The sequence below is a fragment of the Panthera onca genome, chromosome F2, assembly GCF_046562875.1.
Source record: "Panthera onca isolate mPanOnc1 chromosome F2, mPanOnc1 haplotype 2, whole genome shotgun sequence".
In the NCBI taxonomy this organism is placed as follows: Eukaryota; Metazoa; Chordata; class Mammalia; order Carnivora; family Felidae; genus Panthera; species Panthera onca.
This window is the reverse complement of record NC_138356.1, coordinates 13,182,700-13,200,208: the sequence shown is the minus strand read 5'-3', so window position 1 is coordinate 13,200,208 and position 17,509 is coordinate 13,182,700. Positions and strand designations below refer to the sequence as shown.

Genomic DNA, 17,509 nt, shown 5'->3' with positions numbered 1-17,509 from the left:
GCGTCTGACTTTGGCCCAGGTCATGATCTCACGGTTCATGAGTTCGAGCCTTTGCGGCAGGCTCTGTGCTGACGGCTCGGAGCCTGGAGCCTGCTTCGGATTTTGTGCCTCCCTCTCTCTCTCTGCCCCTCCCCACCTCATGCTCACACTCTGTCTCTGTCAAAAGTAAATAAACTTAAAAAAAATTTTTTTAATAAAAAAAATATCTTCTGCTATAGCTTTCCTTTGCATATCAGCTCAAGAATTAAATGGAAATGTCTCTACTGAATGCATTTCAATATATTTCGAGAGCTTTTGTGAGCTGGGGATGGATTTATTTTCTTTACTCTTTTTTCTTTCCTTCCCTTTTGTTCAGCAAATAAAGGCTGCAACTGAATTTTCTGAAGCTGAGGTCACACTTCACCCAGCTGCATTGGCCCTCACCATTCACCTGAAACTTTCATGTGGGAGAAGCTTTTAATGGGCTTAAAACGGTGCTTGCACTCTCAGTTTCACTCATCTTAAAATTTGGTGTGTAGTTATTTCTATTTTCTGCTGCTTCATATTATCTAAGGGTAATTAAAACTAGAAAGGTTGTCCTTTTTAAAAAGCCGCCTAAACATAGGGACAAAAATTTCCTAATGCAAAGTACCTGGGAGCCAGAAGAACCCCTGAAGAGTGAAAATGAGATACTAAGAAAGTAAGTTTATTTTGTCATATCACAAACAAAATTTCTGTTTAAATTACACTATGAGATGATACTTCAAATTTCAAAAAATGACATTCCTGGCACATTTTTCCAAACATCGTATGATAGTATTTCACGTGTGAGTGTCACAATCGCTATAAAGGTAAAGATGGCCAGTTTTACAGAAATATTTGAGAGCCTATCAGTATTCCAAGGATCTTTTTTAGTCTTCAATACTCAGACTCCTTTTTTTGAAACACTTTATCATCATTGATTTTTTTTCTTCACGTATTGTGACATCACAATAATGTCTGCCTCATTTGTTAAGGACTTTGTGTGTGAATTTTCATTTTTGCTAACATCATTTGTAACCAACTTTTTGAAATCCGACTAGTTTTTTTTACAAGATTTTCAGCTTTACTTTGTGGGTGATTTGCATTGTGTATGTACTGTCTTCTCAACGTTGCACAGTCAGGGAGAGATTGATAAAGAAATTGGTATGAGCATGAATGATTGAATTAATCCAGGAGGATTAATTCTGTAAGTAACTGATTCGTAGGAAATATTGTACAGTGTTATGACCTCCTTAGTCATACAACTCCGTCCCTTCAGGGTCTCATAGTGATCATGTGAATAATAAGGACTCCCTATATGCACTTCCACTAAAAGAACAGATAAAGGTCATACACAAGTATGATTTTCAATTTTAACTGTTTTAACTGTAGAGTCATTTTCTGTGAAATGGGTCTGATGGCTTGGACTACATCTCCTGGCTTTGGTTCCTTTCTCCTCTGTCCTCCACTATTCCCCTCTCCTGGAATAATTCTCCATTGGTGACAATTCTCCAGATCGATAACTTGGATTGTTTCACTATAAAATGCACCTTGGAAATACTGGGTTTCCTCATTTGTGAACTGAAGATAAAACCTTTCCTTCAGGTGGCTGTGAGAACTAGCTGGTATTGCATATGCATAAAGAGCTGGCACGTTGTGCATTTCATTTCCCCCAGGTTCTAGCTGAAGAGAAAGTTTTTGTTCTTAGGAAACTGAAGGGAGGGGTGTTGTGCAGCAGATCTGTAAGCGTTTTGCTCATGGAAATCTTGTTTGGGGTAATCTGAAAAAATACCCAGTGACAGCCTCCAGCCTCTTGTCCTCCCGCCTCTGTTTGCCTGAAGATAAAACCACGTGACCTAGATGTTTATTACCGGTTTGGACATCATTTTTACATAGAGAAACCAGTTGTCGCAAAAGCTTCAATCTTGTAAGCCCTGCACAGCATGACGTTACCTACTTTTCTTTGTTCTCATTTCATACCTCATTTGATTTCACTTTGTGAGTATTTATCACTCTGTATTAGCATCCGTACCTCATAGAGTTCTGTCATTTACTTCTTCCTTGGCCTCAAGCATTACTTCTCTTGTTTCCCAAGAGGTTAGAGGAAGACATACAAAGCTTTTGTGTCCCTTGTGACAATGGTATAAATAGCCATTTGCTCTGTCATCTCTCTTTTGCATTTATTGATTCATTCAACAAATAATCTGAGTGCCTGCAGCATAGCAGGCTGTGCCAGGCACCAGGGATATAGGTGACGAGGGGACTGCCATCCCTGGGGTGAAACGTGAAATAAACAAGGGGCTGAGAAAGAAAATAGTGCAGCTGGAGCCAGCTGTCGCCACCACTGCCCGCTCTTCGCCTCGCCTAGAATGTGTTCCCGCCTCGGTGGCAGGCCACCTTCCACCTCTGCTGCAGGATCCAGCTGAGTCATCACGTCTACACTGACTTCTTCTGTGATCCTCCCAGGCGGTGGGACTGTGTGTCTTCCCTTTGCCGTGCTCCTTACTTTACTTCATTCCTGGATTTTGCTTTCTACCAGCCTGATTTATGCCCAGTACCTAGCAGAGTAGTGGCTGAGAATAACAGGCATTCAATGTGTGTTTATTGGATGATGAGCATCTAAAACACAGATCATTTAAAAATATTTCAGATCTGTATATACTGGTGACTAATATTAAAAAAAAAATTTTTAAAGAAAAACTTAGGCATTTCTGCAGTAATTGCAGTAGGCTTTAACCACCTTGGAAATTGCTGATGGCTGTGTTCATGTTGTGTGCGTGTGTGCAGGGAAGATGGTAAATACGCTTTCTTTTTTTTTTTTTTTTTTTGGTTTATTTATTTTTTGAGAGAGTGTAAAGGAGGGGCAGAGAGGGGGGGGACTCCCAAGCAGGCTCTCTGCTGATAGCACAGAACCCGATGCGCGGCTTGACCCACAAACCGTGGGATCATAGACCTAAGCCGGAATCGAGAGTCAGATGCTTATCCGGCTGAGCCCCCCAGATACCCCGGTAAATTTACTTTTTTAGAAGAAATGAAGGGAGAAATTAATTTGTGGAAAAAAATGTATGTGTATTTGCTGGTTTTAAATTATCTCCTTTAATTCTTAAAACCCTTCTGAGGAGGTAGTTGTGTTCCCTTTACACACTTGGGGAAACCCAGTCCTGTCGGTGGGAATGTGCCCAGGATGGGATTCCAGTGGAAACAAGCGACAGCCCTCTTGATTCACAAACCCGAGCTCCTGGGGCCATCTCGCGTTGCAGGTGTTAACGTGAGTCCACTCCGTTCCAGCCTTTGTGGAGACCCTTCAGTGGCCCTGAAACCCAGGCTCTTTGCAACCCTTTCGGCAGTTTTATTCTTTCGAGGTGTAGGTCATCCTGTCCCTGCAATCTTGTCTCTATCTTGAGTCGTGTGAAGATGCGTTGAATCTGGAATGGCTCTTACTGTATATCGTGGGGCAGCTCTTCTGGTTTCTGGCAGTGTCAGAATTTTGATGGGGCTGAGGTTGGGATGCCTGCTAAGATCTGTGTTTGCTGATTACAGAAGCCAGGAGCAACAGCGACAATTAGCACGGTCAATCAGTATGTGCATCTTTCTGGCTTGTTGATTTTCCGGAGTATTTCTCATGTTCCTGTACCTGTTAGGATTATTCCTGGGATATATTGATTTATACTATTAGCCTACTTGTGTTTAAAGAAGCAGCAGTTCTGAGCTCTTCCCCTTGAATAACGGCAGCTGGTGTAACCTGGGTCGGTGAGACCAAAATTTCCTTCAGTCTGTGCACTACTGAATCATACTCCAGAGATTGATAAATCAGTTTTTTATTTTTTTATTAAAAAAAATTTTTTTTTAATGTTTATCTTTATTTTTGAGACAGAGACAGAGCATGAGCGGGGGAGAGGCAGAGAAAGAGGGAGACAGAATCAGAAGGCTCCAGGCTCTGAGCTGTTAGCACAGAGCCCGATGCGGGGCTCGAACTCACGAACTTCGAGATCATGACCTCAGCCGAAGTCCGACGCTCAACCGACTGAGCCACCCAGGCACCCCGATAAACCAGTTTTTTAAAATGTCTTAGCTTTTATGGGCTAAGTGCCTGAAGTCCTATGAAGCACAACACTATTTGTGGTTCTTTCTTTCCCACATTTTGCCGAGGAAGTGGTTTGTGTAGAATTCTTCACAAAAAACGAATCCTTCGTTTTCAGTCAATGTGAATAGCTCCACGATCCGGTGGCCCCAGGGCCTTTCGGATTCGCACACCCTCACTCCTCTCTAGCTGCATGGGCCCCATGGCTCTTCCCCACTGCCAGCATCTTGCACACACACCCCTCACCCCCAGCCGAGGAATTTGTACTCGCTGGTCCAGAGCCTCATCTGGAGTACTCTCCCCCAGTGGGAGTCACAGGGCCACGTCCCTGGCTGCCTTCAGGAATCTGTTCACATTTTATCAACGAGTCCTTTCCTCATCAGTTCGCTGGAGATAGCCTTCCTCCTCTCCCTGATGGCCTGGCACTCCCTGCCCCCTGCCTTCCCCCATCTAATATGTTCTAAATATTTCATGTTTCTTATTTTTTAAATCGTTCCCTCCCTGTAAGAGGTAGGGCTTTTCAGTTCTCATTTTCTGTAGAACAGTGCCTTGCATCAGTAGGTGCCAAATAATTGTTGAATGAATGAACGAAGGCCATATGCAACTTAGTAAGTTTTAAACTGTTAGCGTATTTATGGGAAGAAAATACACATTTCCCATTGCTGTCAGGTGTACTGGGGTAGCAGGGAATGAAGTAAGCGAATGTTGGGCTAAGGTAACTGTCACATAATCAAATTTGCTATGAATGCTTGATTTAAAGCGCTCACGTCACCTTTAATAGCTTCCATTTTGAATGACAATTGTAGGAAAATTACATGTTTAATAAATGCAGGCACTTTTTTATTTCCTAATTTTTCTGATGTGCCCGAAGAACTGAAAACGAGGTGTCTTTTAAGGGAAACAGTTGCTTTTTCAAATTGTGCAGGGGCTGGTGTGGTTACTTGCAGCTAGATAGTTACTCGCGGGTGCCACGGCCGTCCTGTCACTCTTGCCAGCGTGGGAATGGACGTGGGTTCTGGTTTGACTGTTAAGTGGAAGGAGAAGACTGCTGGAAGTTTCAGCTTCTAGGAAAGATTTCCTCAAGCCCCAGAGAGGCAGAGCAAGAGGTGGGTCTTTGCTTCTGGACACCCTGGGGTCCGAGAGAGAAGCTTGCCGCGGGGGAAGCCCCGACCGGCGGTGGGAGGGTGAAGCCAGCCAGCGCCCAGAGCAAGCCCGCTCACCCCCGCGCTCCTCCTGAGAGTACATAGTGAATTTCCTCCTCCCCCGAGCCAGTGTGAGTCGTGTTTTGTTGTCTGCAGCCCCAGGAGCGTCAACACTGATGACAGTCATTTCATAATGTAACTTTGAGTACTTATTTCAGTGCGATCTCCTTGCCATTTGTACCTCACAATAAATCCAGTTTGAATACCTTTCCTTTGATTCTGAATTGACCATATGTGTATTTTTTTCTTGTTTAATATTTTGTTTACTTTCTGCCTTAAAATCTTATATGAGACCTGAAATCTTATATGAGACCTGTATCTGCCACTCATTCGTGGACTAAAATGGATTTGGGTGGCAGTATAATTTCTGGAAACACCAAAATGAAAGCTTGTATGGCTAATTCTTCCATATGAGTTATCAAAGTAATAATTAGTCTAGAGTGTGTGCTGTTGTTGTTGTTTTTAGAAAGTTTTTTAGGGGTCTGGGGAAGGATATGTGTTAATTTGATCCTCAGCTTTTTTTGAAGTTTACAATATTGTTTATTTTTGCATTGCTTTCACCTCTGGAAAAATAGCTGTGACCAGGTATCGGTAAATTTAGAACTCAACTGCCACTTGGGGCAGAAAAGGAAACTGCACAGTATTTTCTCTTGTTATGTGCTTTTGCTTTCTCCTGTGGTTTTACCATTTCAATTTTAGAGACAAATAACTCCAGTTGATGTAGAGAAAGCTGACAATGAGGAGAACCTCATGGCTAAATACTGGCAATGCTAGTAGTTTTCAAACACTTTTCACATCATAAGTTGTTTTCAAATGAAACTTCACAAAATCCAATAAGAATGGGGCTTTCAGGCAGTTTAAGTCTCTGTTGTTTGGTGGGGAAATATTTCCCTGCTTATCGAACCCATGGAGCACGATTTGAAACCCTGCTACCTAGAGGATCAGTGAAGAATGACCCGTGATTTCCCATCCAAAGTGAGATGCTCTTGAGGGCAAGATACTTACACTAGCACAACAGACTAACCTGGGACTGTCCCGGGCAAATTAGGCCCCTGGTTCTGCAGCAGTGGGTTCTAGAGCCCAGATAGGAATCTCCTTGCTGGTAGTAGTAGGAAATTGTTTCGGATCCCCTTTCCCACCTTTCGCTTGTCTAGTGTAGCTGAGGAGCCCTGGTCCCACAGAGGATGTCTGCAGTCATCGGTACCGGCAGAGCAGCCCCACTGTGGGGTGTGTTCAGCCCCTGAGCTGTTTACCAGGCACCTGTTACGTGCCAGGTATGTTCTGAGGTGCTCAGGGTTCCAAGGTAAGTTACAGGATTCTGAAGGTTTACCCTGTTCATTCAGCAGAACGTAGCAATGAGTAATAGTTCCATACCTGTTCCATTTACTGTTGGGAGATGCAAGAATGGATTATTTAAAGGCGAAAGAGCACGGGAGTTTTCAGTCCTGAACTTGGAATTTGAAACGTGATGTGTTTTACTAACAAGGCCTTCATCTCTACCCGCCACGCCCCGAAGTGGAACGTTTGGGATCCGTGGTTACTTGTGTATTATCCCTTTGTTAGAAGTCCCTATATAGTTAGAAGTAGAACACAACTGTGTCCGTTGGTGTTTGTTGTAATAGCCTTAGGCTTTTCGTGTAAATAGTATGGGACATAAGTACCTCAAACAAATATAAATGGTGAGGTAGAGTCCTGTGTATCTCTGTCTTGTTCTCTTTACGATTGGGGAGAAGAAGGTGGGAATCGTGTTTTTGTCCATGAGAGAAAAATAAAGACATAAAAAGGGAACAGTAAGGAAAAGTGTGATCAAAAAGCAAGTAAAAGACACTGAGAATTTAGCAGACTACAGTAGCGGATGTATATTAGACGTGGTATGAAGTGCTCAACGTTGGCAAAGTGCCTCTCGATTCTGTACTGACCTTTTCACTCTAGACTCACAACCCACTTCCTCCAGGAACAGTTGTTGGTACAAGAGTCTCACTGGGGGTCGTGAAGAGCCAGGATTTGGGAAGTGGAATCGACAGACTCTTGAACCCTGTTTAGCTTTCTAAAGGGTTGTATTCAGTTGAGGACTTATTTTAATGTTTCACATATAAAATGTCAAAGAATTAATTTGGTCTGGTAGATTTTAGACTGGTGTTGACTTTGAAATCAGCTCTCATGTTAATTTACCCTGATGTTTTATTTTCCTTAAGACATTAAAAAACTTTGTTTTCATATCTTTTAGCTCCTTATAGCATAGTATGATTGTAAATGGTACCTTTAGAAGGTTGTAAATAGTTATGCCTGATTTGTTCTCATTTTTAACTATAGGTTTCAAGAAATTATACATAAGTCAAAATATGGCATACAAACCAATAACAAAGTTCAAGTGTAGCTTAGTTGTCTTAACTGCTGGATTCAGAGCTCAAGCAGCAATTCATTAATCATTTCTGAACACAAGGAGCTTGAACTATTGAACTTCTTTTGGCAAGTTCAGACATGACTGTTTAAGAGATTCGTGAACATTGAAGCAATGATTTTTTGTTTTATTGTTTTTAAATGAAAGGTTAACTTAGGTAAAGAGATGTTGAAGGCCCATGTGAAGTTAAAGAGCATACTGTTTTCCTACTTGGGTTTTTAAGCATTTCTACATTTTCATGTGGTATGTAAAGTCTTGGAAACTGAGTTATTTGTACTATGGATGAAGTGTTTGAGAATATTGTTTTTCCTGGTTTAATATGTCAAACGAAAAAAAAAAAAAACTTAAGTTAACTTTGTGACTAAAAATGCAGGCCTTAAAGAAAGATCTGCTTCAAAGCCAACAGTCCCACCGGAAGAAGCTGAGCCATACCCTTGGCTGGGGGAGCAGGTTTCCGAGGGTTCAGGTAAGCTCACCTCTACATCTGACCCGATGGGCCTCGGCCTGCCAGGTGTCCAGCGTGCAGTTTCCAGAATCGTTTTACCCATAATTTGTGTCACAGTGTTTATGGAATAATGAAGTACTTTTTCTTCTTCTCTTCTGAGATTTTGCAGTAAACTTAATGTTTTCTACTAAAATACTCAGGACAGTTTTAATTTTTGAGATCAAGAATCCAAGGCCCAGATGGGTGCTTTTTGCCTGAGATGGCACAGTTCAGAACATCCTGAACTAAATGCTAGGTTTCTTGATTCCAGTTCCAGAACTTCTTAAAATGAAAGTACCATTAGACGTGTAGTGTTACACGAGTTTTGCCGTTTGTCACATGGTCTAGTAGAAGAGGCCTATGGGCTCCCATTCTTTGTAATACGGGAGTCTCCTTTCTACATCAGAGACTTCCCAGACCTCCATACGATGGTGTGTGAGGCCTGGAGTTACATCCACATGAACTCACAGATTAATTTAAATACCTCCTTAAGTCACCCAAGCACCTATGACCCACAGAATGAAAACTCCTAAAATCTGTGAATCAATTGGCAAATGAAATTTGAATCCATTACTAGCATTTCCTGTTTATGCGGTGATATTGATTACAAAGTACTATTTAATTTCTGCGCATTTTCTGTTTACCTAATAATTCTCCAAAATTTGGTTTCATTTCGCCACCTACTGGAAGTGTTCGGTATGACACTCCATGTTTACTGGCAACTGAAGTGCTGTGGCTGCTTTTATCACCGCGGATGAATAACGTGTGATTTTCTCTTCTCCCTTTTAAGATCAGTATGCTTCTCTGATTTTTTTTATTTGTTCAAATCATAATTCCAGGAGAATTTACTGCCTCCCTCCCATTTCTTTAGAAGTACTGCAATCCTACCCTAGCTCTGGAGCAAAAGTGCTAATTTAAATGTGTCTTTGGATTTAGCATCTCAAACATTACTTTGTACTCAATAAAGTTATACTTTAAAAATCATGCTTCTTAAAGGTAATATCTACTCTGAAATGTTGTGCTATTTCTTTCTGCTTTCTCCTTTCCTTTAAAGTTTATTTATTTATTGGGAAAGGGAACGTGAGTGGGGAAGGGGCGTAGAGAGAGAGGGAGAGAAAATCCCAAGCAGGCTCTGCACTGTCAGCACAGAGCCCGATGTGGGGCTGGACCTCACGACCTGGGAGATCATGACCTGAGCCGAAACCAAGAGTCAGACGCTTGACCAACTGAGCCACCCAGATGCCCCTCCTTTTAAAATTTTTGTTAACGTTACTCTATATGGAGAGAGAGAGAGAGAGAGAGACTGTGTGTGTGTGTGTGTGTGTGTGTGTGTGTGTGTGTATGTGTGTACACGCATGTATAAATATATATTATCTGACCACTTGTCCTAAATCCATCAGTTTTCAGCTCATAATCCTTTTCAACTTCTTGGCAGTGTTTGGTTTAGTTTAAATGTTGCCTTCTCAACCTTTCTCTTATCTAGGTTTTTGGGTTCTTTCTCTTCTCTGTCTACCTATTCTACAGATATAAGTACATACTTCTCATTAAAACACAATAAAATAAACCCCCTCTCGATCTCTACAGTACTTTCTATCTGGCCTCCAGTCCGTGTTCTTGCCGTACTAGCCAGATTTTTGGAAAAAGAATCTACAGTTGCTTTCTTTGCCTTACTTTCCACTCAGTTTTTAGTTCACTGTAATCTAGCTTCTGCCTCTACTAATCCTCCCAGAGGAAAGCAGGAGCCTCATGGAATCATGGAAAGATGAAACAGCCTGGTGCACTCACCAAGTTCAAAGCCAGTGCTGGTAGCTGGTGATTCTGGGGAGGCATGTGAGAGCTGAATTGCGGAGATCTTGTATTCTGTTCCAAGGAGTTAGATTTTCATCTGTTTGGGCAGAGGAAGCCACTAAAGGGTTAAGCGAAGGAACAGGGCACCATAGTCCACTTCTGTTACTAATATTATATTCTATGTGGATGCCGCTGTCAGCAGTTATAAAACCGGGAATTGGTTAGGAAGCTGTCATGGGCACTGTGAGAGGCGAGGAGGGAAAAATAGAGACTGGCAGGCCCTTCTGTAATTCTATGCAAATGCGTATATAAATGCTTTGTGACATACAAACGTCTATAAAAGTAGGAGGTACTTCTTGTGCTTCAGGAATGGTTTACAAAACCAGTGTGATTAGCATAGTAGGTTGTTAAACTTTTTTCCTACCTGACGTTCAAATGAGCTTACCCTGTTTTTGTCATCGAGGATTAACTTGTCAGTATAACCGCTGTGGTTGGCATTATTTCACGTGACAGAGTCTGTGATGCCACGTCTCGTCAACTTCAGTTTTCTGAACATGGATGTTTGTTACACAGAAAATTTATAATAGTGTCAGTGTCGTTATGGCTTCTTGTGTGTGATGTTGTAATAAACCTGATAATCCAGTACGTGCCATGGTGTTGTCAGAACGTCGTTACTGATATTTTGTAATTTCTGTCTGTTTGCCTCTGTGGATCTGACTGTCAGATGGGCTTCTCCAGAGCTGCAAGGATTATCAGTTACAACGTTGGGTCTTCCTTCAGCTTTGGGGAGTGGTCAGCCAACCCTGCCCCTCTCCGCCCTCATACCACCAGCCTGGGGCCTCACTTGTCAGGGCAGACGGTGGCCGACCACGTACTTCAACGCGTGGTGACCTCGTCTTCCACATTTTCATCTTTATTTCCCAGAACTTCCCCCCCCCGCCTTTCTGAAAGCTTTGCCCACCCCATTTTCTTCATTTTATCATTGCTGTGAATTTTGTTGGTTAGAAACTGAAGGAATTCCGCGTGGGGAGGTTTTTATTTAACATTTATATCTGCTGCCAAAATAAAACCAATCTTACATATTTACCACATTGGCCAACATGGAGAAAAAAGTGGTAAACTGACACAAAAAGGTAGCATAGTTGATTAACCAAATATCTTCAACTGCATGTGTCTACATGGATGTCATGTTTCACGTTTTTCATTCACGTCTAGAGTTTTTCTACTGAGTTATGTTTTGTAATCATTTCAGGTCCTCAGAATATTGACGATGAAGTACAAGAACAAATTCAGTCCCTTCACCATGAGGCAGTGTATACAGAGCATGGTATGAATTAAAATCTGTTTTCTCATGAATTGCTTGCTGACATAATGGTTAATTCCATAGGTGACTTGGACTTTATTTTTAAATGTGAATAAGTGTTTTTTTTTAATTATCAGAGGGCGAGTTGTTTTTAAATGTTTTATTTATTTTTGAGAGAGAGAGAGAGGGACACTGTGAGTGGGGGAGGGGCAGAGATCGAGGGGGACACAGAATCCGAAGCAGGCTCCAGCTCTGGGTTGTTACCACAGAGCCCAGTGTGGGGCTCGAACTCCTGAACCCTGAGATCATGACCTGAGCAGAAGTCGGATGCTTAACTGACTGAGCCACCCACCCGCCCCAAGGGCAAGTATTTCTGAAAGAGCACTAGACTCACTTTATTTTACCTCGCCTTACTGTTAAGAAACGTACTGCATAAATTTTAGTAAGGAAATGGTAGGGATAAATGAGACTAAACAAGTCCAGACCAGTGAGACATCAAGAACAGATGGCAGGAAAGGGGAGGAAGAAAGTGGAACAGAACCAGGCAGGTGGTAACGGGCTATCTGGGTGCTGTCGTCAGCCTAACTCTGCTGCACGCTTGGGTGGTCGCCAAAGCAAAAGGAGAAACTTTTTAATTATATGCGTCATATTTCCAGAGAGGAAACGAACACGCCATCTACTTAGAGGATACCAAGCGGTATCCTAGCTCTTACATCTCAGACATTTCTTAGGTGCAGTCCTGTACAGAGAATATTGATACTCTCGAAACCCATGTTTTAAGATTTTATGAGACCGCTTCTTGAAACATCCCTTGATAAAAGCAGAGAGGATAACCCCAAGATGTAACTCACGAAGGGGTTTCCAAGAGGGCAGAACACATCGTATCCCGATACGCCTAATGGTTTGGTGTGAGCTGAAGAGAGTCCTGAAGGAAAAAATTCCGTTTCTTGAAAACAAATGCGGTCCTCTATCATTGAAACTCTGCTTTAGCAGCTCTGCTAAACTGTCTTAGTCAGTCTTAGGTGTTTGGGGTTCCATGTAAAGCAGCCCATCCGGTTCCGTCTGTGCTCTGCTGGGGAGACCAGCTTTGGCTGAGTTGTGTAGGTTTTTGCCCCTTGGCTGTTCGAGGTCTAGGAGCCTGTGTCCTTTCATTAGGAGGTTCTCCTCGGCTCGGAGGGTTGCTTTACCTGAGCACGCACCTGCCTCTATCAGCACACACAAGCTTTCCCTTCCTATGTCTTTTTTTTTTTTTTTTTTAATTTTAACCTAACCTAAGGATGATGCAGTCTAAATAAATAAGTGACTTCCGTCTGATGAGGTAAGTGCTGTAATGGTGAAATGTAAGTGGCTCTGTGCACCTTGCCTAGACTTTGGGGTTAGCAAAGGCTTCTTAGAAGTGACATTCTGACTTAGTAGCTGGAGGATGGAGAGCGTAGGGCTTCGCCAGGCGGGTGTGTAGGGCTAAGCGATGGGCGTGGCATGTATGAAAGTCCAGAGGAAAAGAGGACCCCAGAGTAGTTCAGGGTGGCTGGCACACGGAGTTACATAGGTGGAGAGCGACTGAGAAAGGGTGTTTGCACTTGATTCGGAGAGTAAGTGAACATTGGAGGGTGTCATGCTTCTCTCTGCAGCGTGAGCACACGTGGGGGGAGTGTGCCGGGGTGGGGGGTGGGGGGGGATGAGATGGCAGGCTGCACTGGGGATCCAAGGGGCTCAAGATGGTCACTCAAACCAAATTTAGCCACAGCTGGGGAGAGAGAAGTGTGGGCAGACATAGTAGACATTTAGGCAGGTGGGTGTAGGAAGCCAGACAGAAGGGGAGCAGTCAAGTCTCCCATGCCCGGGTTTCTGGCCCCAAGCCTTCCTCTTGGACTTATTCTCTTCTTTATTTAGGAATTCACAGAGGCCATGGCCGTACATGTTTTTTGTGTTGTTTTTGAGCCTTTGTGTGCAGCCCTGTCTCTCCTCTGAGCTCCCGGTTTATCATATCCATTTGCATGTTTTATGGGTGTCTCAGACTCAAAATGTACCTAAGACAGAATTCTCGGTTCCTTTACATTTCATAGTTCTCCCCTCACTCCCCCCCCAGATTTCGCTTTTCTTCCACTCTTTTGTATTTTAGGTAATGGTCTCCCCTCCCCTTAGTAGCTTAAGCTAAAAACCGGGGTGTTTCCTTTTTTTCTGTCTCCTCTTCTCGCCTCCTGTGTAAGCCCCGGGCAGGTCCTGCAGGCTTTGCCTCCAGCACGTATCTGGACTGCAGTGTGTCGGCGTCACCGTCCCCTCCTGCGTGACTGCTGCGGTAGCATCCAGTTGGGGCTGTGTTTGGTGTGTGTGTGATGTGCCTTATGTGGCCTGGTCTTTTTCTCCCCTCAGTCGCTTTTCTTGAGCCCAGACGACCTTCCCTCCTTTCCTTGGCATCCCCAAGTCTATCCCTGCTTCGGGGCCTTGGTACTTACATCTTTTACTGGCACGTGTGTGTTCCAGTCTTCACATCGTGTCCGACCAAACGTGGCCTCCCTGACCGCCTTCTTTGCAGTAGACTCTCTGTCTACAATATTCTGTATTTCATTGTTGTGTTTCAGATCCTGCAGCTGCCATTTACTAGCTGTGTGGCTGTAGCCAAGTTTCTCGTCCTTCAAAGTGGGATATTAGTACCTAACGGCTGCAGAGGGCAGTGCCTCAACTGTAGCCAGCCTTCAGGGAACTGTTTTCCTCATACCAGGCTGTCACTGTGTGCTGTTTACTGGGTTTCCCTACTGAAAATGGGGACTTTCCATTAAGCAGCGGTGACTGAGAGAGCTAAATCCTGCTCACGTAAAAACCATGCAGTTGCACTGGGTGACATAAGAGTGAGGAAAAAACAATGTGCTCAGAAAGAATACGGAAAAAGGAACATGGTAAAGTCAGTGACAGGAATTGGAATGGGTGATTGGCGTGCAGCAGAAAATTGAAATGAGGAGAACAACGTAGCAGGCTGGGATGGAAATACAGAAAACACGTAGTGTGGACATACATGGGCCCACGTAGTTCAGTGACGCTTGAGAGCATCGCCGGGTCATACTGAAAGTGAAGGAAGGAAGCCCTCCTTCCTGCAGTGTTTGAGGAGACCTCAGTGGCAGCAGAAATAGTAATATTATTACAATGATGATGATAAAAATAATGACACAACAAGAACAATAACACCTAAGTGCTTATTATGGGCTAGGCAGTTTTCTAAGTGCTTGAGTCCTCACGACGGTGTTATATGTAGGTATTCTTATTATTTCCTTTTCATAGAAACAAACCCTGAGGCACAGAGTAGGTAAGGAACTTCTCCGGGGTCGCACAGCTGGTGTGGCAAAACTAAATCTGGACTCATATATTCCAGACCTCACACTCCCAACCACCGTACTGCCCTGCCCAGCTAAGTCGCTTGAGTTGTTTGCCTAGAGCGTTACGTACAGGACGTTCTGTGCTTGAAGCCATGTCAAGTTACCGTTGGGGGAATTTCTTACACCATACTGGAAAGCTAAACCACATTGCAGCAGGATAATGTAGCATATCCAATATCTACACAAAAGAAGCAGAACAGTTCAGTATGTCATAAAAGTCTCAGAAGAGAAAAACGGGCATTTCTGCATGACTTACAGGCTAAACATAGTAATCTTTAGATGCAAAGTATAATACAGGTGACCTAACGCGGATGACCTGGCATACGGTTTAGAGAGGTGTCTAGGTGTTCTTTGCAATAGAATATTTGTATGTAGTTAGTTAAGATTGTTACATGGAATTTTATGCCATTTCTCAATGAGGGAGGTCACAGGGTGACCTTTTCTCTAACCTAGTGATAAATGAAGAGGCAGCTATATTAATAATTGTGAATTCATTTATTCAGTCATTAAATATTTACTGAGCATTTCACATGGCTGGGCACAGGCCCTGGATGCTGGGCATACATAGTAAATAAAATAGAGGAGGTCTCTGTGCTTGGTGAGCTCACGTTCCAGTGAGAGAAGGGTCTGTCCCCCGCTCAGGTGGACGAGCACTTGACCGGAGTGAGGACAGAGCTTCAGAGTGGGCAACGGCATGTGCCGTGGACCAGACGGGGGCTAGGGAGTGCCCGGCAGCAGGAGGGGGCATGTGCCTGTGTCAGCTGCTGCCTGTGGACCCTCGTGGCGGACCCGTGACGCTTTGTTCATTATCATTGTTCAAGGAGACGATGTGCAGCAAGAAGAGGAGGGACCAGCCAGAAAACCACCGCTGGAAGATGATGATTTCCTTATAGGAAGTGACACAGATGATAGATTTGAGCCTCTGGACACTGGAGCATTTCATGAAGGTAGAACACATGTCTCTGGTTTCAGAGTAAAACACGATAGGCAATTTTCATTATCGTTATTGAAGTTTTCATGAGTATCTTTAGTTTTTTATTATGATTTTTTTTAACATTTATTTATTATTGAGAGACAGAGACATAGCATGAGTCGGGGAGGGGCAGAGAGAGAGGGAGACACAGAATCCGAAGCAGGCTCTGGGCTCTGGGCTGTCAGCACAAGAGCCTGATGTGGGTCTCAAACCACGGACTGAGAGATCATGACCTGAGCTAGGGTCGGACACTCAACCGACTGAGCCACCCAGGCACCCCTTCATGAATATCTTTAAAACAAATACTTAATTTTTATCTGGTTTATATATATACACATACGTATACATATACATACACATACACATATACATATACATGCAAGCACATATATATTTTAACGTTTATTTTTGAGAGCGGGGTGGGGGGGAGCAGAGAGAGAGAAAGAGAGGAAGAATCTGGAAGCAGGGTCCAGGCTCTGAGCTGTCAGCACAGAGCCCGACGCGGGGCTCAAACTCATGAACCGTGAGATATGACCTGAGCCAAAGTCGGACGCTTCACCGACGGTGCCACCCAGGCGCCCCTATATGGTTTATTTTTAAGTTGAAGCTGAAAAGTTCAATGAAAACTAATCCTCCCCCCTCCAAAAAAAACAACTAATTTTTCCCCTAAAATAAATATATATCCCAACTTTGAGTCAAAGCACTTTTAAGGAAACTGCCAGGATATACAAATTCTTTATAGAAAGTAAGTGAAATACTTTAGCATGTTACTTTTACTGTATATTTCTTCCTGGAGTGTCGTGTATTAGAAGAAATTCAGAAAATTGATGAAATATTTTACTTGGCTGTCTATCACAGGCTCTTATTCTAACATAAACTCCATAATCACAGTTTATAGAACACAGTTCTTAGCCTCTAAACCAGGCATTGACAACCTTTCTTTGTAAACAGCTAGAGGATCAATACTTTAGCCTTTGCAGACCATGTAGGCTTTATTGCAACTATTCAGCCCTGCAGTCGTAGTGCAACGTAGCCCTGAACAGTATCTAAATGGGTAAGTATGGCTGTGTTCCAGCAAAACGTTATTTGCAAAGTCAGGAGTCAGGCTTACTCTGAGCTACAGACCGTGATTTGGTGACATCTGTCCTATATCAGTATCTTAAGTTAAATGCTGGCTAAATACCAGTTGTGTAGTTCACCTTGGATCATTTGCAGAAGGCAGATTAGACTGTCGTCATTCACTGTTGCCCTATAGAGAGAAATCATTTCTGTGATGGTGAAAACGTTTCTTCATAGATTTTGTGCTCTATTATGCCTTAATGTGACCCTACTGCAATTATTTGAAGCCTTGTTAAACAAGTACACGTGTTTTGTTCTCACGGTATCTATTTTCTGTTCTTTTTTCTTAAAGTAGCCCTTTAAGACTTTAATGAGTTCATGAAAGATTTTTTTTAACATTTTTACTTTTTTTTTTTTTAACTAAGCTCTATGCCCAATGTGGGGCTTGAACTCATGACCCTGCCATGAAGAGTCACATGCTCTACCAACTGAGCCAGCTAGTGCCCCGAAAGATTTTAATCCATAAGTGTTGTACTCTGATTGATTGATGTTGTTTTACTTAGCATATGTGAACATACAAATGATATAATGGCGTGTATATAATTTTATACTTAAAAGGAATCCCCTGAAACATCGTTTAAGATGCATGTTTCATTTCTGAAGAGTCAAACTGAAGAAAAAGGGCGACAGCACCCGCCCCCAGTCAACCATATAGCGCATCATGTCCCGCCATATAATAACCATCAGAGCCCGTGGTTGAGTTGCTTTAGGACCCAGGCAACGACACACGACCACAAGCCACAGAGGATCTGGATCAGAGGTGTCTGGCAGGGTTCAGGGATTAGCC

The 17,509-nt window shown here is 43.1% G+C and overlaps 1 protein-coding gene across 7 annotated transcripts in view; it reads left to right on the top strand.

Moving 5' to 3' along the window:
- ASPH (aspartate beta-hydroxylase) overlaps positions 1-17,509 on the top strand; it is a 222,074-nt gene that overhangs the window by 63,095 nt on the left and 141,470 nt on the right. For 5 of the 7 annotated variants that reach the window (XM_060610597.2, XM_060610599.2, XM_060610598.2 and 2 more), the window contains 3 exons: positions 8,058-8,150; positions 11,209-11,283; positions 15,452-15,577. In XM_060610597.2, the coding sequence (XP_060466580.1) occupies positions 8,058-8,150; positions 11,209-11,283; positions 15,452-15,577 (294 nt within the window). The remainder of the gene's footprint in view (positions 1-8,057; positions 8,151-11,208; positions 11,284-15,451; positions 15,578-17,509) is intronic. The other 2 variants (XM_060610603.2, XM_060610601.2) reach the window with 1 other exon arrangement.